Raw genomic sequence first — 20,745 nt, 5'->3', positions numbered from 1 at the left:
TGATCGGTACAAAAATTTATTTCTACCTTTATCGGACGGGAAATTAAAAATTATTCCTCAAATCGGACCGATTATTTTTGATAATATGTTTCCCCATCGAGTAACCTCTGTTGTCTTTGGACGAGTAAATAAAGTAATCTCGACAACCCTGGACCATTAAATAGTCAATTATTTAAAAGTGTGAATTAGAAAATAACAGACGGTCGTTCTCTTTCTATTGATAAATTAGTAAAACATTTAATTAATTTTAAATAGGATGGATTAAATTTCGGATATCCGAATAGTTTTATTTAGTGTCTGATTTATTCGCGATAAAAAAGGGAATTATTATTATTATTCATATTACAAATAATTGATTGCGAGACGAATAGACGGCGTCAAATTTTTTGTTTTCGTTTCTCGTTTTAAAAATTAACTTTCGTAAATCGTTAGATAATAACAATATTAGGATTGATGAAAGTTAGCCGCAAAGAGAAGGTCTTTGCCCAGGGCGTTGAACCGAGTTCCGGCCTTCGAGTCTGGAATAGTCCATTATAATCGTATGCACGATGTCGACAAGACTTTAGGGAGAGAAGGAAGAACGATTGTGTCACGGATCACTGGATCATTTGGGCATTCTCGGCTATATCGTTCTTAGAGGATTAATGTGCAAAACGTGGTCGAATCTTTCGATTAAAGTTTCGTTCTTCTGGTTCCGACCAAGATGTTTCGATCGGGAGAATATGTTTTATTGATTCGATAATATTCCGCCGATACATTAAAAAAAATGATTTACCTTTATAAGTACATCGTAATTCTTTGATCCGAATTGATTTTTTTTAATGCCACCAAAGAGAATTTTTAAAGGAAGAAATTCTTCCATTATAACACCGCCAATAATTAGCAGTTTCGTTACATTCGGTGTCATAAAGAGTTAATTTCGCGAATAAAATTGTAATGAAGGAAATTTGTGTTAAAAAAATCTCCGATATGTCGTCTTAGTGTTTTTTTAGGTCTTCACGGTTAAGCGTGATGTTAATTAATTTAACGTCGTACGTAACGATAAGGTTATGTATTGTTTAGCCGATTCGATAGTAATTTCGAAAGGATGTCATCACTATGGCGATCGGAAGGCAACGAACGGTTTGTTGACACGCTCAACGTACTGACGGAGAGCGAATCGACCGCTCTTCCCGTCTCTCCGCTTTTCTTCGCGATTACTCCATTTATTACCGGATAAATACCTATAAGTGGACGATTCCGTAATGCTCGGAAAACGTTTCTCGATTATTGTAAAAATATAATTTTTACGGTTCCCGCCATTATTGCTACACGTGTATTTTTTTTTCCATTCTTGTTTCTATTTCTTTTGTTTTATCGTCGCCGTCGTCGTTTTAATTTCTTGGTAATAAGTCTCCGGAGAGTGGCGATGATAATTATCGGTTAGTAAGATTCGTTAAAGAGACGAAGCGTGTGATTCGCCGTGCGCTTGTGTCGTAACCCGTGTAGTGGTCACGGATTCAAAATCTCGTTTTCCGTTATCGCTTCTGTCGTCAATCGTAAAGTTCGATCGATTACAGCGGCAAATGTGGAGAAAACGAATAGCGTCTGCCACCGACCGTTTGTTATCTGTCTGCATCGCGTGTGAATATTCGTAGTAGTGATGCTGTCACGGAGCGCATATGCATACATAAATATATGTACATATATACATAACATCAATCTAGTTTCTTTTCTACTTTCCTTAATTAATCATCTCCTCTCGTGTGTGTGTGTATGTATGTATATATAAATACATGTATCGATCTATTAAAAATTAGCGATTTAAATTTCACGATCTCGTTCGAAATGACGTGTGTTATAAGATGTGTTTACCCTATTCGATGATCGAAGATGTCATACGGTCTGGTTGTCTGTCTGCTTTTGTTTCCTTTTTTTTCCTCCTCGTTTCTGTTGTTACTAATTATCCAATCGAGTTCACTCGATAACGGGATTATCGTCGGGAAGGGGGTGGAAATAATCTCTTTGTTTTTCTGAGATTTTTGAGGCGGTGTATTGTGTATCGAATCATTTAGACAAACGTATTTTGCAAATTCGGTTTGGGTTCGGCCAGCATTCGGTGTCCGGCACAAAGCCTTCGGGACTGTACCATCTCCAAAAAGGGGCGGGGAGAGCTGTTTAGTACAGTGATTGATCTCGTACGGATCTACCCGATGTCAGTTAAAATATTTTTCTCCGAAGTCAAACGTTTAAGAGTTTCTACGTTTCGTTGCATAGAGAATTTTGCTATTAGGTTACTTCCTTTTTTTCTTTTATTAAGTAAATTAAAATTAAATTTATATAGAGATTGGAAGGGACGGAATCTCTGCGATCTATTACTCTTATTTTTTTTCTTGTATTATAATTGGTAGTGATGACATGGAAAGATTAAAGTGTATTTAAATTTGAAGTTAAATTTTCGATTTTCTAGATTAATTTTTTTTTGTTTATTTTGTAAGCCGTTACGTGTTCTGTAGAACGCATGCGATTAGCAAATATCCCGATTGGAAAGAGAAAAGGGATTGCTAAGCTATCTAGGACATCTAACCTAATTATTGTAATTAATCTAATTCCTGACTGCTTTCGTTCGAATAAAAATTAATTTGGAAACAAAAAGAAACGAAATTCGAACGATCGGTTTTTTTCTCGTAAATTTAACAAGTAAATCTGTTATAAATATCAAAATAATTGGTTATTATGGAAAAAAAGAATAATTTTTTCTTCTTTGGTCGAATGTTTTTTATTTTGTTCGTTATTTTAATATTACAAATGCTTATTATTTTATACGATAGAATTTATGAAGTATACAAGAAAGAGATGTTAAAATAAATAGTTAAAAGTTAAACTTGATTAATTTAATAAATTAAAAATTCGATTGAATTAAGATTTGTTTTTTCAACTTCTATAATTATGCATTCTGTAAGATATCATTTGTAGATTAGTCATTAAAAAGTGCATGCTATGTTACAAAACTAAAATTATTTTACATTAAAGTCTGTTTTATTAGTATTTTATTTTAATAGCTTATCTGTAAAGTGGTGTGTGTTTAATTTTTTTTTAAATTTACTAAATTGTAACTAGAGATATAAAAACATTAATTTAAAGTTATCATGTATAAAACTATTTTATAAAGTTGAATTGCTTCTGAGCATTTCTCCAAATTATGTAAGATTAATCTAACAGCAAAATAATGTTAAAAATTTTTTCATATTATTGTGCATATTATTGCTAATTTATACTGGAATATTAATTTAATATTCAGTTATCTAGAAAAAATTGTGCTTAGAAAATAAATTGATGATTGATTTTTTTACTGTATCAATGACATTTTAAATACTTAGACAAATTTTGAAATATATAAATCTTGATTGGTGGATTATTATATTGATAGATTTCAGACTTTACTTATTTTAACAAATTGCCAATGATTGCAAAACCTAGTTGAATAAATCAATTGGTTGATTAATCTTGTGGAACTAGTCGTGAACTTGTATTTTAAACTGAAGTTTTTCAACAGTTAGATAATCATAATAGAATTTATTTTTATATAACAAAAATTTTTCAAATCACTTTGTTCTTTTGTAATTTATTACAAATTGAAAATTACATCAATTTTTGATGTTACATTAAAAATATGTTGAATACAAAATCAAAATTGTGGATAAAATATATATACTGATATATATTTTTAATTTTAAAACACAAAAAATCAAAATTTATGTTTCAAATTAAATATAAACCTTGCAGAAATATTGTGTAATATTTACAAAACAGTTATATGATATTTGTGATTATTTAATTGCCAAGATATTCAAAAAGAGGAAAGAATAGTAGTATTTTTTTATTTTAATTTATGTAGTGGTAGAAAATTATTTTCAGGTATGACCTGTCCTTACAAGTGAACCAAACAGTTACCTAGAATGTCAGATTAAGTATGGTAAATGCCAAATTTATTCCACTTGAATGAAGGGTGTTGATTTTATGGTTCACCTAGGGTTTCCAACTGATGACTTAATTTAGAGCTATTTTATTTATAACTTTATTACTTCTTTTAAAATATATTGCAGTTGTTATTTATGATCAGTTGCTAATATAATATGATTTTATTATTTATCAGTATTATATTTCTCAAAAATCACTTTTAATAACAAAATAATAAGTATTGGGGTTATTGCACCTTGTGTATTTGTCATGTCTACTATTTATACCAGATATTTTATGTTCTGGTAAATGTATTTATATTATATTTATTTATTTTAAATACTTTGACATATAACAATGGCATTGCTTATATATTAATACTTAAAATCATGTCTTTCAATTAAATGAAATTTAATTATAAATATTATAAAAGTAAAATTACATACAAGTGCATATAAACAAATGAAGTCACTTTATTGATTTCTTCCTAGAATCTGTTGCTATCTTTTATTAAAGAATGAATTGAATCTACAGTAGCTTATTTCATTAAATAAAAGTTTGCATTTTCTGTCTTTCTTGTTTTTTTTTAATTACAATTATTTTGCATTTTTATAGCTTCATTTTCAGTATCAGATATCATTTAAACATTTTGTATGTTTGATTTTTCTAATGGGTATTTTCATTAGCATCACTTGCAATCATTTCTTCATCTGTTCAAAAATTTAACTTTGAAATTATTGTTAAAAACTCTTCTATATTTGCAATGAGTCATAAAACTTCAACTGCAAGTTATCTACTGGTAATAATCTCAATAAGATTGCATATTAATTATTAATTAATTAATTAATTCAGGATTTATATTGAAGATATCATAGAACATTAAGTCCATGATTTATATATATAGTAGTTACATGTTACTTCTTTTCCATGCTCCTTCAATATTTTTAAATACTTTCAAGATACAATTAAAGATGGATGCATTATTTTTGTTTCTTGTTTTTTAGTTGTTGTTTTATATATTATAAAATGTTTTAAATGTAATAATCACTCTGGTTTATCATTTTTAGATATACAGTATATTATATAATGATGGTATATTAGAAATGTGAATGTTTTATTTTCTGTATTCATATTCAGTTCAATTTGTGTATTTGAAAAGGAATTGAGTATTTGAATAAGTGCAGAATGACTGTGGTTTTTTTTTCTTTCATTCTTATTAACCAGTGAGTATCCTGGGTTGGATTCATCAAATTAATACAAGACAAATTATTCTATGACTTTTTCAGTAACTTTGAGACAAAGGTGAAAGAAATATAAATTCAATTTTTATTACTTTTATCAAAATTTTAAGATGAATTGGATTTATCAGAAATGTTATCTGAGAATAAAAGTTTATTTTTGAGTAATTTATTTTATATTACTGTATAATACCTGAATGAAATTTGCATAAAAATTATTCTTTAAAATTAGATAACTTATGATTTTCAGTTTATATGATATATTACAAATAAACTTACCATATTTTGTTATCATTTGAGCTTTGTTTTACTATTTTTTACTATCAACTAATAGAATCAGACAATTTTTAGCAGTAATATCTTTTTGCAATCAATAAATGTTTGAGAAATCATTCATTTTGAAAAAAGAAATCTGTTTCATCTCTATCAAAAACTAGTTACAGAAATGTTTGAAAATTTTACTACTTTAAACATTTGTTCTATCTTATGCTTATCTCCATTTATATTGCCACATTAAATAGAATGAAAATTGTTGTGGTATTTAAAATTGTTAAACAGCTTATAATTAGCATAAAGAATTTTCAATTTTATTTAAATCTCTCTTTATACATATGCAATTGTTCTTAATAGATTTTGATCTTCAAACCAAATAGCTAAGATTTTTCATATTTTTATGTATCATTACTTTTTATTCTTATTTTAGTTAATGCCATAATATAACATTTTGTATGGTATTTATAAAGTCTCCTTTTTTACATGTAGATCTCATTACAGTTAATTAAGTATGAAGAAATCTTTTATAAAATATATAATGCATTTGTGAAGAAGCTGCTTGATATTAAAATAATTTTTTTATTGTTAAAAATCATTATTTCTTGTTGCTAATAGCATAGCTACTATAAAGAAAAAATATATATACTAAATACTGTTTTTTGTGGTTATAATTTATGAATGTTTGTTATGTATGAAGAGATTTTATTTTTGTTCTAGCAATTTTGTACAAGCTACGATGAATGGTAGCTTGTACAAAATTGCTAGAACAAAAATAAAATCTCTTCATACATTGCATCCTTTCAAATTGTATTTTAAATACAGATAATCCGTGGATTATATGCATGAAAGTACAATGTATATAGTTTAATTTAATTTAAAATGCTGATACCAATATTATGTAATATAGGCATCAAGTTTTTATAAACTAGCATTATGTAAATTCATTATACTAATAGCAAATTTTAATTAATTTAAAAATTTTGCTAATAGAATCAGAAATTTACATTATTCTTAATTGGTTTATTTGAATTCTCTACTTGTTTTTAAATATACTATACTAATGGTAAATGTGATTGAAAACATTACTTCTTAAATGAATTGCTGGAAGATAAGTTGTGTATTTTATTTTAGAATTAATGGTAAAGTAATAATTGATTAATCAGGTTACAATTTACTACTCCACTGTCAGTTTATTCAGTCATAAATTAACAAAAAATACAAATTTACTAATTATAATAAATTCTTTTTCTATTAAAAAAACATGTCTTAAATTTCATCAAATGTAAATTATTAGCTTAATATATGAGTATGAATGAATTTATTTGTTGAATTAAATAATGAGTTGTGTCATTTATGAAAAGTAATTTTGACTTCTGGATTTGAAATAAGTTGGTATTGATTGAATTTAATTTAATGTGGGTTTTTTTTATTATGCTAATGTTTACATTTTACTATTTGATTTCTCTGAATTTAATTATTCAGATGTATTAAATAACTGTGTCATAAATATGTGCTTAGACTTTTTGTGTCTGCAGAATGGAATGAGTTTAAAAAAATAAATGAATAATAAATATGTTTTTTTTGTATAGATAAATTTAAATATTATTTTATTACCTAAATTAGAGTTGGGTTATCCTTGTTCATCAGCATACCAAATGAAAACTTTAAATTGCTTTAGTCAACAAAAGTTTTTGAAATAGTGAATAACCTCCTCAAATTATGAAACTGTGTTGTGTGACAATTTATATTATTAAATAAAATTTAAAAAAAACATTTAATAAAGCATTATTGTTTACTAATTGGAAAAAATATTATAAAAAATATAATTGACTATATAGTGGGTGATTGGTTAATGAACATAATCCGTTTCAAGACTGTGTTCACTATCCAAATTGTTTGTTAACCGATTATTGATTTAACATAGATTTTTGTGGGAATTTGATTAATTCGTTGTGAAGACCCCCCCAAAAAATTATATACATTCTTACTTTGTTTATTTACATGTAATAACAAACTAAAAGCAATCTCTCCATTTTTTCATGGATGGCACATCTTTGTTTCTCAGATGTGATTTTCATTATTTCTTTACCTGCTTGAGTCTTTTTGATTATATCTTTCTTAGCTAAGATTGTATTTAATGTAGACCTGTTGAAGTCATCTGCCTACAATATCAGACAGCTTCTGCCCATTCTCTATCTTGGCTATTACCTCTTGCTTAGTTTCTATAGTAAACTCAGTTCTTGACACTCAACTCTTTATAGGTCTCATAATATTATCAGTTTTTTTTTTAAATAAAAAGTTCAGAAAAGCACTTACAGAAATTCATAGAACAGAAATTAACTAGTGCTATAAAGGTTATGTATACAGCTGTGAATCTCATTCCTTAAACCATGTATATATGCCATTAAAATATAGTTTTACAAATCTTAAACGCAGCATTGCTTCCTGTGTTTGTTCTGTGAGGTGTTTGTTATTCGAACACGTGTTTGTTGTTCGAACATAAAAGTCTTTCATGAAAGTGTTCATTGTCCAATTTGTTTGCAGTCCAAACTGTTCGTTAACCGATCACCCACTGTATTTATAACGAACAGATTCAAAAGAATAGTTATATGCAATTTATCAAGCTAGAAAAAATAGCTTCTACAGTCACAGTTTTGAGCAATTTTATATAAGCTGTAATCTCTAAAATAATAACAAAAACGTTTGCTGATCATTTGATACATATGTTATCAGGTGTTTTCCATGCATAAACAAACTGTAGAGACAGCAAGATGGAATTGGCAATAAGCAAAATAATCACACTGTCAATTTAATTTATAAAATGTCGACAGTTCAATGTGTAAATAAAGAATATATATAATTATTAAGTAACTGTCATAAATATATGCTTAGCTTTTGCATATTTTCAACTTTTCCTTTAGATATAAACTTACATAACATTATTTATTAATTTTAATTCAAAATGAAAAAATATTGTAGGGCTAGTACAAAAACTATCATGTTTTGAATCTTACACATCCTATTTTTAGAAATTTGACATGATTAAAATCTTATTTGATATGATTAAATTATCTTCAGGAGCACAAACAGTACTTTGCATAGCTACATAAGAAGAAAATTAGGATCTTTATTTGTTCTACTTAAGATTTTATATGCATCAGTGCTGTAATAATTTCAATTTATGCAACTAAGTAATACCATTGTAAAAATAGTATAACATGTATAGAAGAAATGTCTTATGAATATTCAAATAAATAAGTCAAAAATCTATTAAACAGATAACTTTATACTAGATTCTATATATGACCAAAAATTGTAGTTCAATAATTTATTAATTAAAGAAAGAAACATTTTTAATTATTATAGTAATTGTTGTCAGATTACAATATAAAGAACAATGTTTTAGGATGATATATTCTAAAGTTCTTCCTACAAAATAGTTGGATAAACTATCAATTGTCATTCAGATTCGTATTCACTCCATTGATAGACAAATACATTGTAATCATACTGGAGAATAATCGTGTATAAGAACTCATTCAATTCTGTGTTACAAGTACAAATTTTAAATTCTTAAAATAAAATCTTTTTTCAAGAAGTCTTTTATATATATATAAAAACATTTAATAAATACTGGAGATATTTTTGGACTTAACAAATATAAGACTTAAAAAGCACACTTTTTTATAAATATTAAGAAAATATCAAAGAATGTGAATGTTTTATTCAAATATTTTCTATGCTTCTCTAAAATTTTTTAAAAATTATTTAATAATGTAAAAAACTAAATATCTTATTAATAAAAGTTACTGAATGATTCTTTAATAAGTTATTCAATAAGTATTTGATAAACATAGCTGCTATTATGAGAAGTATATGTAGAACAAATTTTTCTACACGTAAATTCTATATAATACAGTCAAAAGATTTAATCATTTATTCAATTGTTAAATTACAAACTTATAAATTTCAGTTTACAAAATGTTTCAGAATTAATATGCAGTCTATTATTGAAACACAATCTGATATTATGAAAATAGGTTTATTGGTATTGCCAATATTACTAAACATTTTGTTAACAATTTAGCATGTTACATCATAGTTCTTGGCAAAAATGTTTGCACAATTATAATGAAGTTAGTAATTATAAATTTATTACTATTCCCAGTAACATTAGTCATTTGTACTTTAATCATGATGCTGAATTTAGTAGTTTAAAATACAAAACATTTAGTAACATTATAGCTAAAGTTATATAATTGTTTGAATTATTATTTATACTTAAAAAAAAGGATTTGAATATGCTTTTAATTAACAATAAAATATATTTTTAATTTTTTAAAATAGTAATCTTAATAATTTATGAAGAAAAGAAAATATTTTTATTTAAGAATTATTGTGGAAGAATGAGAAATTTCATTTCATTTGATGTGATAAATAGGAAAAAATAAAGCACATTGATTTTTATTGAAAATATTTTTAAAAGTTTAGTTTAATTTTTATGATTGTTTTAATAAATTCTTATTTGACACATGCACACAATATGTAGGAGACAAAATAGACAAAAAGAAGTTTTAAATTGTTGAAATTAGATTAAGTGTAGGCATTTATAAATAAAATTAAAAGTTAACTAAAAAAATTAATTTAAAAAATTTTAGATTTATATGATCAGAAAGAATAGAGTTATTATGGTTATTAACTAAGAGTAATTTTTTCTCTTTCTTCAAAATGTGAGCATTATATTAATTTATTTTTGAAAGCATATTTTCTGTATAATTGCTCTAGAAATCTGAAGGATAAGTTAGACTTATTTTCTAAAATTAAAATAGGTTTGTCCTGTGATACTTCTTTTTTTCTGTCTAAGGCCCATTGCATTAATGATGAATAGTTAGAATCATTATGAGATCTTGTGAGAAACAAAAATTGTTTATTAATTCTAATATTGATAGATCTAAAAGTAGAACTAGGGTTTCTCAAATGGGATCCCAGTTGTTTTTTTAACCCAGGAAATTTTTCTTATACCAGGAAATCCCGCAAATTTCTTAAAAATTCACTTTTTCTTATTATGTGTTAAGGCTGAGGAAATTTTGCAAATAGAAAGTATAATTAACTCATAAACTGTTAGAATACATTTGTATTTATTAATTTTAAACCTACTTATTAGTTTTTTTAATTTTTGCTCGTTATGGCATGTCACAAATGGTCAATAATCAATACATAGCTTATTTGTGACAGGACTCTCAAAATTCTTTACCTGTAATATCTGGAATAATTGTGTTTATGCTATCTTAATTTTTAACCATGCCCAGTAGCTTCAATAACTGCGTAATGCCAAGTTGTGCAAATTGGGCAAGGATACAAACGAGTACGAAGTCTGCAAGTATGAAGTTATTCTTCCTAACCTGATTATTAAAGACAAATGAACTGCCAAATTATTGGGCTATGATGTTTCTATTAAAGCAGTTGAGGTAGACAAATCAAGAATACTACACTCTCGAAAACGAGCTACAAATCTTTCAGGATACAGGTGAAAAACATAATATTTATCTTCTCTTAAATGCATTAAACACGATTCCAATCACATCAATTGAATCGGGAAAGGCATTCTCAGTAGCAAGACTTTTCATTACTAAAATAAGAATTAGATTGAGTGACTGGATCATCTTTGCTTTTTAAAATCTTATAAAAGTGTACTTTGTCTTGTTGTTGTTGTATGCAATTTCCAACAAACTTTAATAAATTTTTTTCTATTTGTGTAATTCAAAGGTAATTTTTAATATATATCTTACACAGCATTACTAATATGATTTTGGAGATTGCAGAACGTATTAAATTACTTTAAAAAATGAAAAATAATTGTATCATTTGATTTCATGATATTTTGTATATCTTAAAAATAATTAATTTTACCCCGGAATTCCAGGACAAGCAAAAGACCAGGAAATGAGAATCCCTAAGTAGAACCTATATAATAAGTCATTTTCTTGTTTAAATAATTTTAATAAATACACTCTAGCTCTGTCTTTTATTTGTTTGCTATTCTTATCTAAACTTAAAAAAAATATTATGTTAAGTAGTTTTCAAACCTGTTATTAAAATATTAGTTTAATAGTTTGAATACCATCTAGTCTGATAGTGTTTATATATATTCAGATAAGGATACCATACAGGATGAAGACAAAGCTGAAGTAAAAATCTGTTTTATTCCAACTTAATCAAAATACTATAGTTTAACATGATTAAATTCTCTTGAGGTGCACAAACAGTACTTTGCATATCTACATAAGAAGAGAATTAGGGTTTTCATTTGTTCTACGTAATATTTTATATGAGTTCTGGTTCCACATTAGACAAGTTTCTTAACTTGTCTAATGTGAAAATAAGAGGTTTTTGGGTACAAAGAACATAACCTGAATAAAGTAATATCTTGAACTGGATAAAATTAAATCTAACAAAACAAAACCTTAAGTTATAGCACAATTATATTTTCTATATAACTAATATTTTCAATCTTATTAAAGATCATCATTAGACTAGACAGATTGGAATCTCAAAAATACTGTTATATAGAACAGTGGTCACCAACTAGTAGTCCTGGACCACTGATGGCCCATGAGAAAATTTTGGTGGTTCATAAGAAATTTGGACATTAACTCAAGATTTCACAAAATATTAAGAAATAAATGCAAAATTCTTGGTTGCTTTTTCTCATTCATTGGGAGAGTGTTTTATTCGAATTTAAACCAAAAATGTAATGACTGTTATCAATAAATAATAATGACAATAAATTACCAACAATAAATAATGTGAGTGCAATTGTTGTTTTGTAGAAAAGAGCCATGAATCTGTAAGCTATTTCAAACAAGCAGCAACAAACTTCACACTTATCTTATAATATAATCGAGATGGGTTGATAATGATAATAATAATAATAAGCACAGAGCCCAAATGGTTAGGAGTTGAAAGTTGAAATTTGGTACACAGTTAGGGTACATCATGAGAATGTAAACTGAGAAGGGATTTTTTGAAATTTCCACCGCAGAAGAGAGAGAGAGAGAGGGTTAAGGATTACCCTGAAGATCTCTGCTTCTACTGTACTATTTTAGATGTCTTTTTTGCATTTATGTTAGAAATCAAACATATCTTTAGACCAGGCATGGCCAACATATGGCCCGTCTAATGAATTTATGTGGCCCGCGATTCATCTGTCAATATTAGCTGCTTAAGTTCGAATATCTCGAGGAAAAATTCTGAAGGCTAAAAAAAAAAATAAGGAAAAAGAAAAGGTCAACAAGTAACTGTGCGATTAGAGTTAACGTTCCATTACAAATATCTTTAACACAGTGTAGAATGTTAATAATGCATGATAATGTGAAAAATGAATCTGTAATCTTTATGTACAATTTAGTCTATACGTGGTGACACCACCTCAAAATCTTGCTAAGGCAGCCTCTGGTTTGGCCCGGGGACAAAAACTGTTGGCCACCCCTGTTTTAGATCTCTCTAAAAATTCTCAATGATATTTAGTGTTCTATCGTATATAAAGTTAACACGGGGAGCGCATTTGCATAAGTTTGCTTTATTCGATTTTATATTTATGAATGATTCAGGAAGATCCAGCTTATTATTTGAATTTAGTAAACCTGAAGAAGAACCCAGAAGAGGTTACAAAAATGTTTGTTGTTAATCATTTAATGATACTATGCACCGGCTAGTGGTTGCTGTGAATCTTAATTACGATTATCCCAGTATGGTAAGCAAATATCTAAAAATTTTCTAATTAATTTCAGAAGAGGGAGACCTAATTCTTGCACTCAGTGAAAACGGTTAAGATTGGCTATAATCTAATAATCTTAATCTTTGCTATCATTACTTTTTGTCCGAGCAATGCTAGGCTCATCTGCTAGTTTGTTATAATTAAACAAGAGAATTTCATATTAATAAAGTAAAATGGAACATTTATGATCATTATTCTATAGATGTTTATATCATTTAAAAAAATTCATGACAATGGTCTGCAGGATTAAAAGATGTGAGTTTAAGTGGTCCATGAGATCAAAGGTTGGCAGCTGCTGATATAGAACATATATGAATTCAAAATAAAATGTATGTTTGAATTTGTAGAATAAATTTCATGTAACTGCATTTAAAAGCTCTTAAGATGACCTTTGAATAAGGTTAAAAATGTGAAAGATTGAAATAATTGTGCTAGAAATTGAGGTTTGGTTTTGCTAGAACCAATAAAGTTTTAATGTTGGACTTATTAGTCTTACAATTTTTTAGTCTAGATTCATTTTTTTTTCTATCCACTTGTTTATCTCTTGGTTTTACTATCAAAGATGTACTGTACATCCAAGTTTCATTACCAGTAATAACATTCTCACTCCAACCTGAGTAAACATCAAACATCTTTAATGTGTTCTGTGAAATTTTCAGGCAGAATTGTATCTGCTGGCCTGTGAGAAAATGAGGAATAAATTCTGCCAATGTATGTTTCAGCTTAAGATCTTATTATGATGGCTGCTATTTTGCTATCTGTTGAATGGTTACTCTTCCATCCACACTAATGATTAATTGAATTTTTTCAATGTTGTTTTTTTAAGGCTATATGTATTTTTGATTATAACAATTTGTCTGGTTTGAATTGTTTATGACATTTATAATGTCTTGATTTTGTTAGAGCTTCCTGCCTATCATTTCTACCATGTTCTTATTTCCTTTTCATATTTAATGAAAAAGTTTATATATATATTCTATTCTTCTAAATCTTCTAAATAAAAATAAATTTTTGAAAAAGTTGTTTTATTATTTTAATTTTTTTATGAAAAGAACAATTAGTATATGCATATATGTGAGAAGTTCTATGATTGGTTTATGAATTTGCTTGACAGAGATCATGCATAAATTATGAAAATTTGTATCATTTGATATTTTTTATTTTACATGTCCATTTCTGGAACTTTTTTGAATGCATTTTATATTAAAAATTTCTTATTATTTGTTTTTAAACAAATTTTAATATTTATGTAATGCATTAAATATAAAAATATATAATTGTGAAAAGAGTAATTGCTAATAATACATATATTGTTTAAATGGTATTTTATGTGCATTTACTTATATTGTATATTACTTTTTTCAGCAGATAGCGAACAAGGTTCTTGGGAAAGTGGACTTTCGTACGAATGCAGATCATTACTTTTCAAAGCTTTACATAATTTAATTGAGAGGTATAAAATTTTATCATAATTTTTTTAGTTATTGTATAAATTATTATATAAGGTATTATATTTCATTGGATTAAACATTGAGAAAAATAAGATAATATCTGAAATAGAGGAAAATATTATACATTGTCTATTTTGAAAATTTTTTTATTTTAATGAATATTTATTTGCTAATCATAAGAGTCAGTAAGTTATAAATTTTAAAGATTTATGTCAAAACTAAATGGTAATGAATTTAGTTTTGGTTTTAAAAAATTGATGCTTTTTAAATTAAAATTATATTTTACATCTTGTATGAAATAAGTAAATAATTATGAAATCAATTTAATTAAAATACTTTTTAAATTATGTTTATTATAATATAATATATTTTGTTTTAAAAATATTTCTCTGAAATTGAAAATACTTGATACTATTCATGTAAACTTTTATTTATTGAATAATGCTTGGGTCCCATGTTACATGAAAACTGAAATGGATAATGAGAACTGAAATATTTCTCTGTTTCAGCTAAGTTTCATAATATCTGAATACAAAACAAGATTTTTCTAAGCCTACTTAATGATACTTGCTAAAGTTAATTATTCTAAAATAGAGAAAGCTTTAATTGCTTTGCTATTCCTATCAGTCTATCAATTTTAAGTAACCTGTTATTTCAGCATTAATTTTTGTTACCTTTTGAGAGGGAGTTCTATGAAACAACTTAGTTTATTGACATTATCTTTAAAAACATTTCATTATTGTTAAACTATAGATGAAAATTAAAATATTTTAAAATGTGTTTTTAGTCAAGTTTCCCCTGAATTGAAAGCAAAATTACCAGAAGTTACATCATTTTCAGTTGTATGTTCAGGTAATATGAAACCCAGGCCAATGAGATGTGTAACATATGCAACAATAGTTTTTATGATAGAAAAAATTTTTACTTTAGTTTATTGTTCATGATAAACATTATTTCTAATTCATTAACATTAACTAATGATAGTGGTAAATGTTCATGCAGTTTACGTGGACTCTAGAATATTTTCTGGATTCTAACTCTCTACAATGTTATGCACTGACTTTTTTGAGTCTGTTCATGTTCATTTAAGCTTTATTATAAATTATTTTGTTAGTTGCAGCAATGCTTGGGTGATCTGTTTAGAGGATTGCTAGGCAGGCCACCCAATGGAATCTCTTAACAGAACCACTCTTTTGTTCCCTGAACACTGAAAGTTCAATAGTGGGTTCACACCTCACCAGGACAAGCTGGCCATGTGGAGTTTTCCAGGTTTTCTTCACATCTTTAATGCCTAAATAGGGCCAGTTAACCTTAAAAAACCTTCCAGAAAGCATCCCTACGCAGATTGTACAAGTGTTGTGTTGCTATTTATGTTTATGTTGATATTGGCTATGATGGTATTTAACCAACATGTTCTTTTGCTATTGACAATTCCATGAATTATGAATGTTTCTAATGAATGAGCTTGCATTTCATGCCAAAATACAAGAGCCTCTCTTGATGATCTTGCTCTCCAAAGAAATTTTCAGTTATATGTGCTCCAAAACTCTTATTCATAATTCTGGCTGTCTGGAATCATTAGGAGCTTTTGATGTATTGAGAAGCTGATTAGTAACTAAGGCCACCTATATTTTTACCTAGATAATCCAGGAAATACTCTCTATCTTCAGCATCATTCATAGATTGGATGATGACTACTATCACTCAAAACTGATAGCCTTGTGCAATGATTCAGACACTGGCAGATATGCTGGCTGTATATGTCAATGTTAACCATCCCCAATAGGTTCATATGTTTCCCTTTGTCATCTTTGTCTGTATAACAACTCCAAGCAAGAGAGAATTAGATATTCACTGTTTCTCCTTTTCTATGACTGACCTGCTGTAGTATCCATAGACATGACATCCTTCTGCCACTAACCTTAGGAACATCAGGTGATTACAAGTGTTGGTCTACACTTCTTTAAAGAAATTCACAACTTGGGCTAGGTGCACATGCTGTGGTTCAAATATGCACTATGTGGCATTATGACATCAACTCTATCAACCTGATAACTTTGTATGATGTTTACATTCAAATCTAGCAACAAAATTGCTAGATTTTTGAAACTCTTATTTTGGAAAATTCTTATGCTGCTAATTTGGACCTTACCGATAATGTCAGTATCCATTGATGACCTATGAGGTTGAAGCCTTTCTTGACATAACAATAACCAGACTTCTGAAGAAATCATCCACATCATCAGGTTAAAACCATGCATCACATTGATGTCTTCAGTTGAGAAATCTTAAAGGAGAGAAATGAAATGGAATTTCTCCTCTGATCACAAATTTTTTGAATTTGAGCTCTCAGCCAATAGAGAAGAAACATTTTGAATTCTTTCAGTGTTTAGAGTATTTGAGATTTACATTGAGTCTAGAAAATACTGGTTTTCAAATGCTCTATCACAAAACATTTGATTTAAACTACTATAATTAATTTGTTATAATTAAGAGTTAAACAAAATGTATTATTTTAACAAAAATATATTCTGTGCAAACAAGATTATAAAATGAAATAAATACATAATTTATTTATTAGAAATTAGTTATAATATGTTTCTGCAAAATTTATAGTACAGTAGAGTTTTAACTATCCAATCTTCAATTGGCTGAGCCATATTATATGCACATGCTTATTGATCATAACTTTAATACTTTTTTCTTTTTGATTCTGCTGGTGGTAATCCTATTTTCTATTGGCATTTGTTTTGGTTTGTGATCATACTATTTTGCTCACTCTCAATGCTGTTTTATCTGTATGATTTATACTTATACTATTCATATTGTGTTTGTTTTATTTTTCCAATAGTAACCTAAAGCTATGAAACATAAATGTTAAAAAAGCCAATTGGAAAAGGATAAATGCATTTAAACTCAACAGCTGTATTTGTTGGTTTTAGCTTTAGTGATAACATATAGTGGCTCAAGTGATCAACAGCGACAATAATCCATTTATTGCCTGATAACGATGTAGGAAAATATCCCAAGAAATCAATGCTGATGATGTAAAAAGGTACTTTCAGAAGAGAAATATGGACAAGTTGCTTGATTGATGCTTATAGGAGAGGCTTTGGCCATAACATTCTTGGCAGTCCTTGTTGTATAGTCTAATATGGCAGTTTATTTGTTGAGATGAATAAAGTGCCATATTAGACAATACAACAATAATAGTGGTTCTGTATGATATGCTTATAGGTGCAGGTGAAACCAATGTATTTGGTCATTGAGTTATCGTGGTAGACTTCCAAAACAGAGCAGCAGAGAGACTGTGAAATAATGCAGTTTTAAGGCAGGCTTGTTGGATTATAGCTTTGTTGATAAAGAGATAAAGAATTTTGTCAAACACTTGATAATGTGCAGAGCCAGCAGCATCTTTGGTCAGTTAACCAAATTGGATTGCTTTGCCAATCTGTTGATGTTGCCTCTAGTTAACTGTACCTTTGATCATGTTACCTTTTTAACCAAGGAGATTATCACTTGGATTAAAAGAAAGAACATCAGCATCTAAATGTTTTTACCTAGATTTATGTACAATACTTACATTGTACTCCTGGAGATGGATCCCATCACGAAAGTCAACTTAAAGGATCACAGAGGTTGGCTAATCAACATAGCAAGTAAAGATCAAGTTACCACTCAGAAAAAATGTTCATATAAATATAGCAGATGGTGGTAAGGCATTTTTTTTTATTGTCAAATAATTTGATTTTGCTTTTATTATGGTGTGACTTGCATGGGAGATAATAATGGGATAGTCAGCTTGGGTTTGGATGAGACTGACGCTAAGTTTATAACTGCTGGTATCTGTATGTAGCTTGATTGATGCATCAGGATCAAAGTGTTTCATTTCAGGTTCTGAAGCAAGTACAGCTTGCAATTGATTGGAAATCTCTTACTAATCAGGATTCCACCAGAGTGAGATAAGTGACTTGGTGATCATAGCAAATTGGTCAATGAAACAATGATAATTTAGTGATGTATTCAGAACCAAATTACAGTGTGATACAAAAAAACATTGAAAAAAACAAACGTTTTCGAATCCCTTCTGGGCTCTGCATCAAGTTCTTAACCATTTCTAGATGGTTATTCAATTATGGAATGATGTTTGAATAAGAGTTTGATTATAAGTTCGAAAAAAAAAAAATTTTACAAAAATCATGTCACGCATGTGCAATGAGTTGGCCTGCCTGTCATGCGCGACAAGGGGTTTTTTTTAACTTATAATAAACTCTTATTTAAATATCATTCCATAATTGAATAACCATGTAGAAATGGTTAAGAACTTGATGCAGAGCCCAGAAGGGGTTCAAAAACGTTTGTTTTTTGATGTTTTTGTATCGGTGTAGTGAGTAATTATTTACTCAATGATAATTTAATTTATAATTAAAAACAGAAACTTAAGAAAGCTTTGAACTTACTAAAGGTTGTTGGTGTGGGAAACTTGAGGGCCACTTATCAGGGTTATGCAGAATCCTTTTTCCATTGATATGATAGTGTAAGTTTTGAGGCTTTGGGTTTTGAGTCGTCACTTTAGTTTCAACTGCAAATTTATCCATTAGAAACATTTGGGGATTATTGACAGATGCTGCAGGAGAACTAAAACAATAGAGAAAAACAAAGCCGTGTTAAGATAACAGAGGCATATGTTCCATCTAAGGCCCATAGCAGTCCACCTACCATGTTTTCAAAAGTTAAAGGCCCAAAGCAGAACCTGAATGAAAGGATTTGAAACTCATGATTAACTTGACATGGGTAATGAAGACCATCTTCTAACAATCTTGCTTGTCAACTTTAATTTGCCAATAATCAGATTTTAGATTCATCAATGCATAGTATTGCACCTTTTTCAAGCAGTCTTGCATGTTATTAGCTGTTGAGAGTGGATAGATACCCTCCATGATGATAACATTTAACTTTTTTATAGTTGATGCAGAACCTCTCTATTCATCAGAAGGTTTCTTGATTGAAACGGCTACACTGGTCCATGGGGAGACACTAGGTTGTACAAGGTTATTCAAGTTTGACAGAGAGTTTGCCTATAAAACATTGAGTAATAATTATATGACGAGAACACTTTCTGTGAAGATACAGTATAAATCTCTCATGGTTATATTTGTTTTATTGACGTATATGCAGTAGTTGCAGTAAACATGGCATCAAGCAATATGTTTGTAACTGTGGAGCAGCAATCTATCATCTTATTTCTTGTAAAAGAAAAGATGAAACCAGCTTGAAGATTGAAGAAGATTTGAGAAAGATCTAGAAAAGATTGAAAGCACAATATGGAAAACAAATGATGCCACATGTGAGAGTGTATGAATAGTTTTTTTTATTCTTTTATTTGTGATTTTAGGCCAGCCCTTTACCACTCAGAGAGTGCAAAAAAACCAAATGTATGAAAATGTCAGCAGTTTGGTGAAGGGTAAGAGCTTGATTACAAATAAACTGCATAGTTGTATTAAACTTACAACAGTCACAGAATTTAACATCTTGCATATTCAACAGCTCATCTTAAAATTAGTGAGTTTTAGTGCAGAAATTGTCTTCAGAAGTGAAAATCAGTGGCTGTTATGTTGAGAAAATCATTCACTTACTTCCAAAACATTTACTGCTTTGGAAAGTGTCTACCAGGTGGGTTCCACAACAGATTACATTCAATCAGAAATCAACATGCAAGACAATTTGTGAAGGAGTTCTTAAGTGTTTTTGAGCTGAAAGTGTTTGTTTTCTGGAATACTGGAAGTAATCTCACATGCAGTGAAACTTGGGTGCTATATTTCATTCTGGAAAACAAACAAAACAGTAAGAATGACAATATCAATGTTCTCTGCCTTACAAAAAATGCAAAGCACAAACCTCTTCCAGAATGACACTAACAGCTGTCTTCTGGGACTTCAAAGACATTATCTACATGAATTTCTTGGAGAAAGGGACAAGAATTAATGCAGAGTATTTTCAGAAGAGTGCAGCTCTTCTGAAAATCTTTGTACAAGCTATTTCAAAAATAGACCACAAAAGCTGTCAG

At 28.4% G+C, this 20,745-nt stretch overlaps 1 protein-coding gene across 1 annotated transcript in view; it reads left to right on the top strand.

The window, feature by feature from the left end:
- The window catches only part of LOC111630884 (mediator of RNA polymerase II transcription subunit 13-like), a 145,816-nt gene that overhangs the window by 21,689 nt on the left and 103,382 nt on the right, over positions 1-20,745 (top strand). The window contains exon 4 of the mRNA XM_023375043.1: positions 14,593-14,680. Coding sequence (XP_023230811.1) covers positions 14,593-14,680 — 88 coding nt within the window. The remainder of the gene's footprint in view (positions 1-14,592; positions 14,681-20,745) is intronic.

This window comes from Centruroides sculpturatus, unplaced genomic scaffold (assembly GCF_000671375.1).
Source record: "Centruroides sculpturatus isolate CEXI.00-Female unplaced genomic scaffold, Cexi_2.0 scaffold745, whole genome shotgun sequence".
NCBI lineage: Eukaryota > Metazoa > Arthropoda > Arachnida > Scorpiones > Buthidae > Centruroides > Centruroides sculpturatus.
This window is presented reverse-complemented; position numbering and strand designations above follow the sequence as displayed.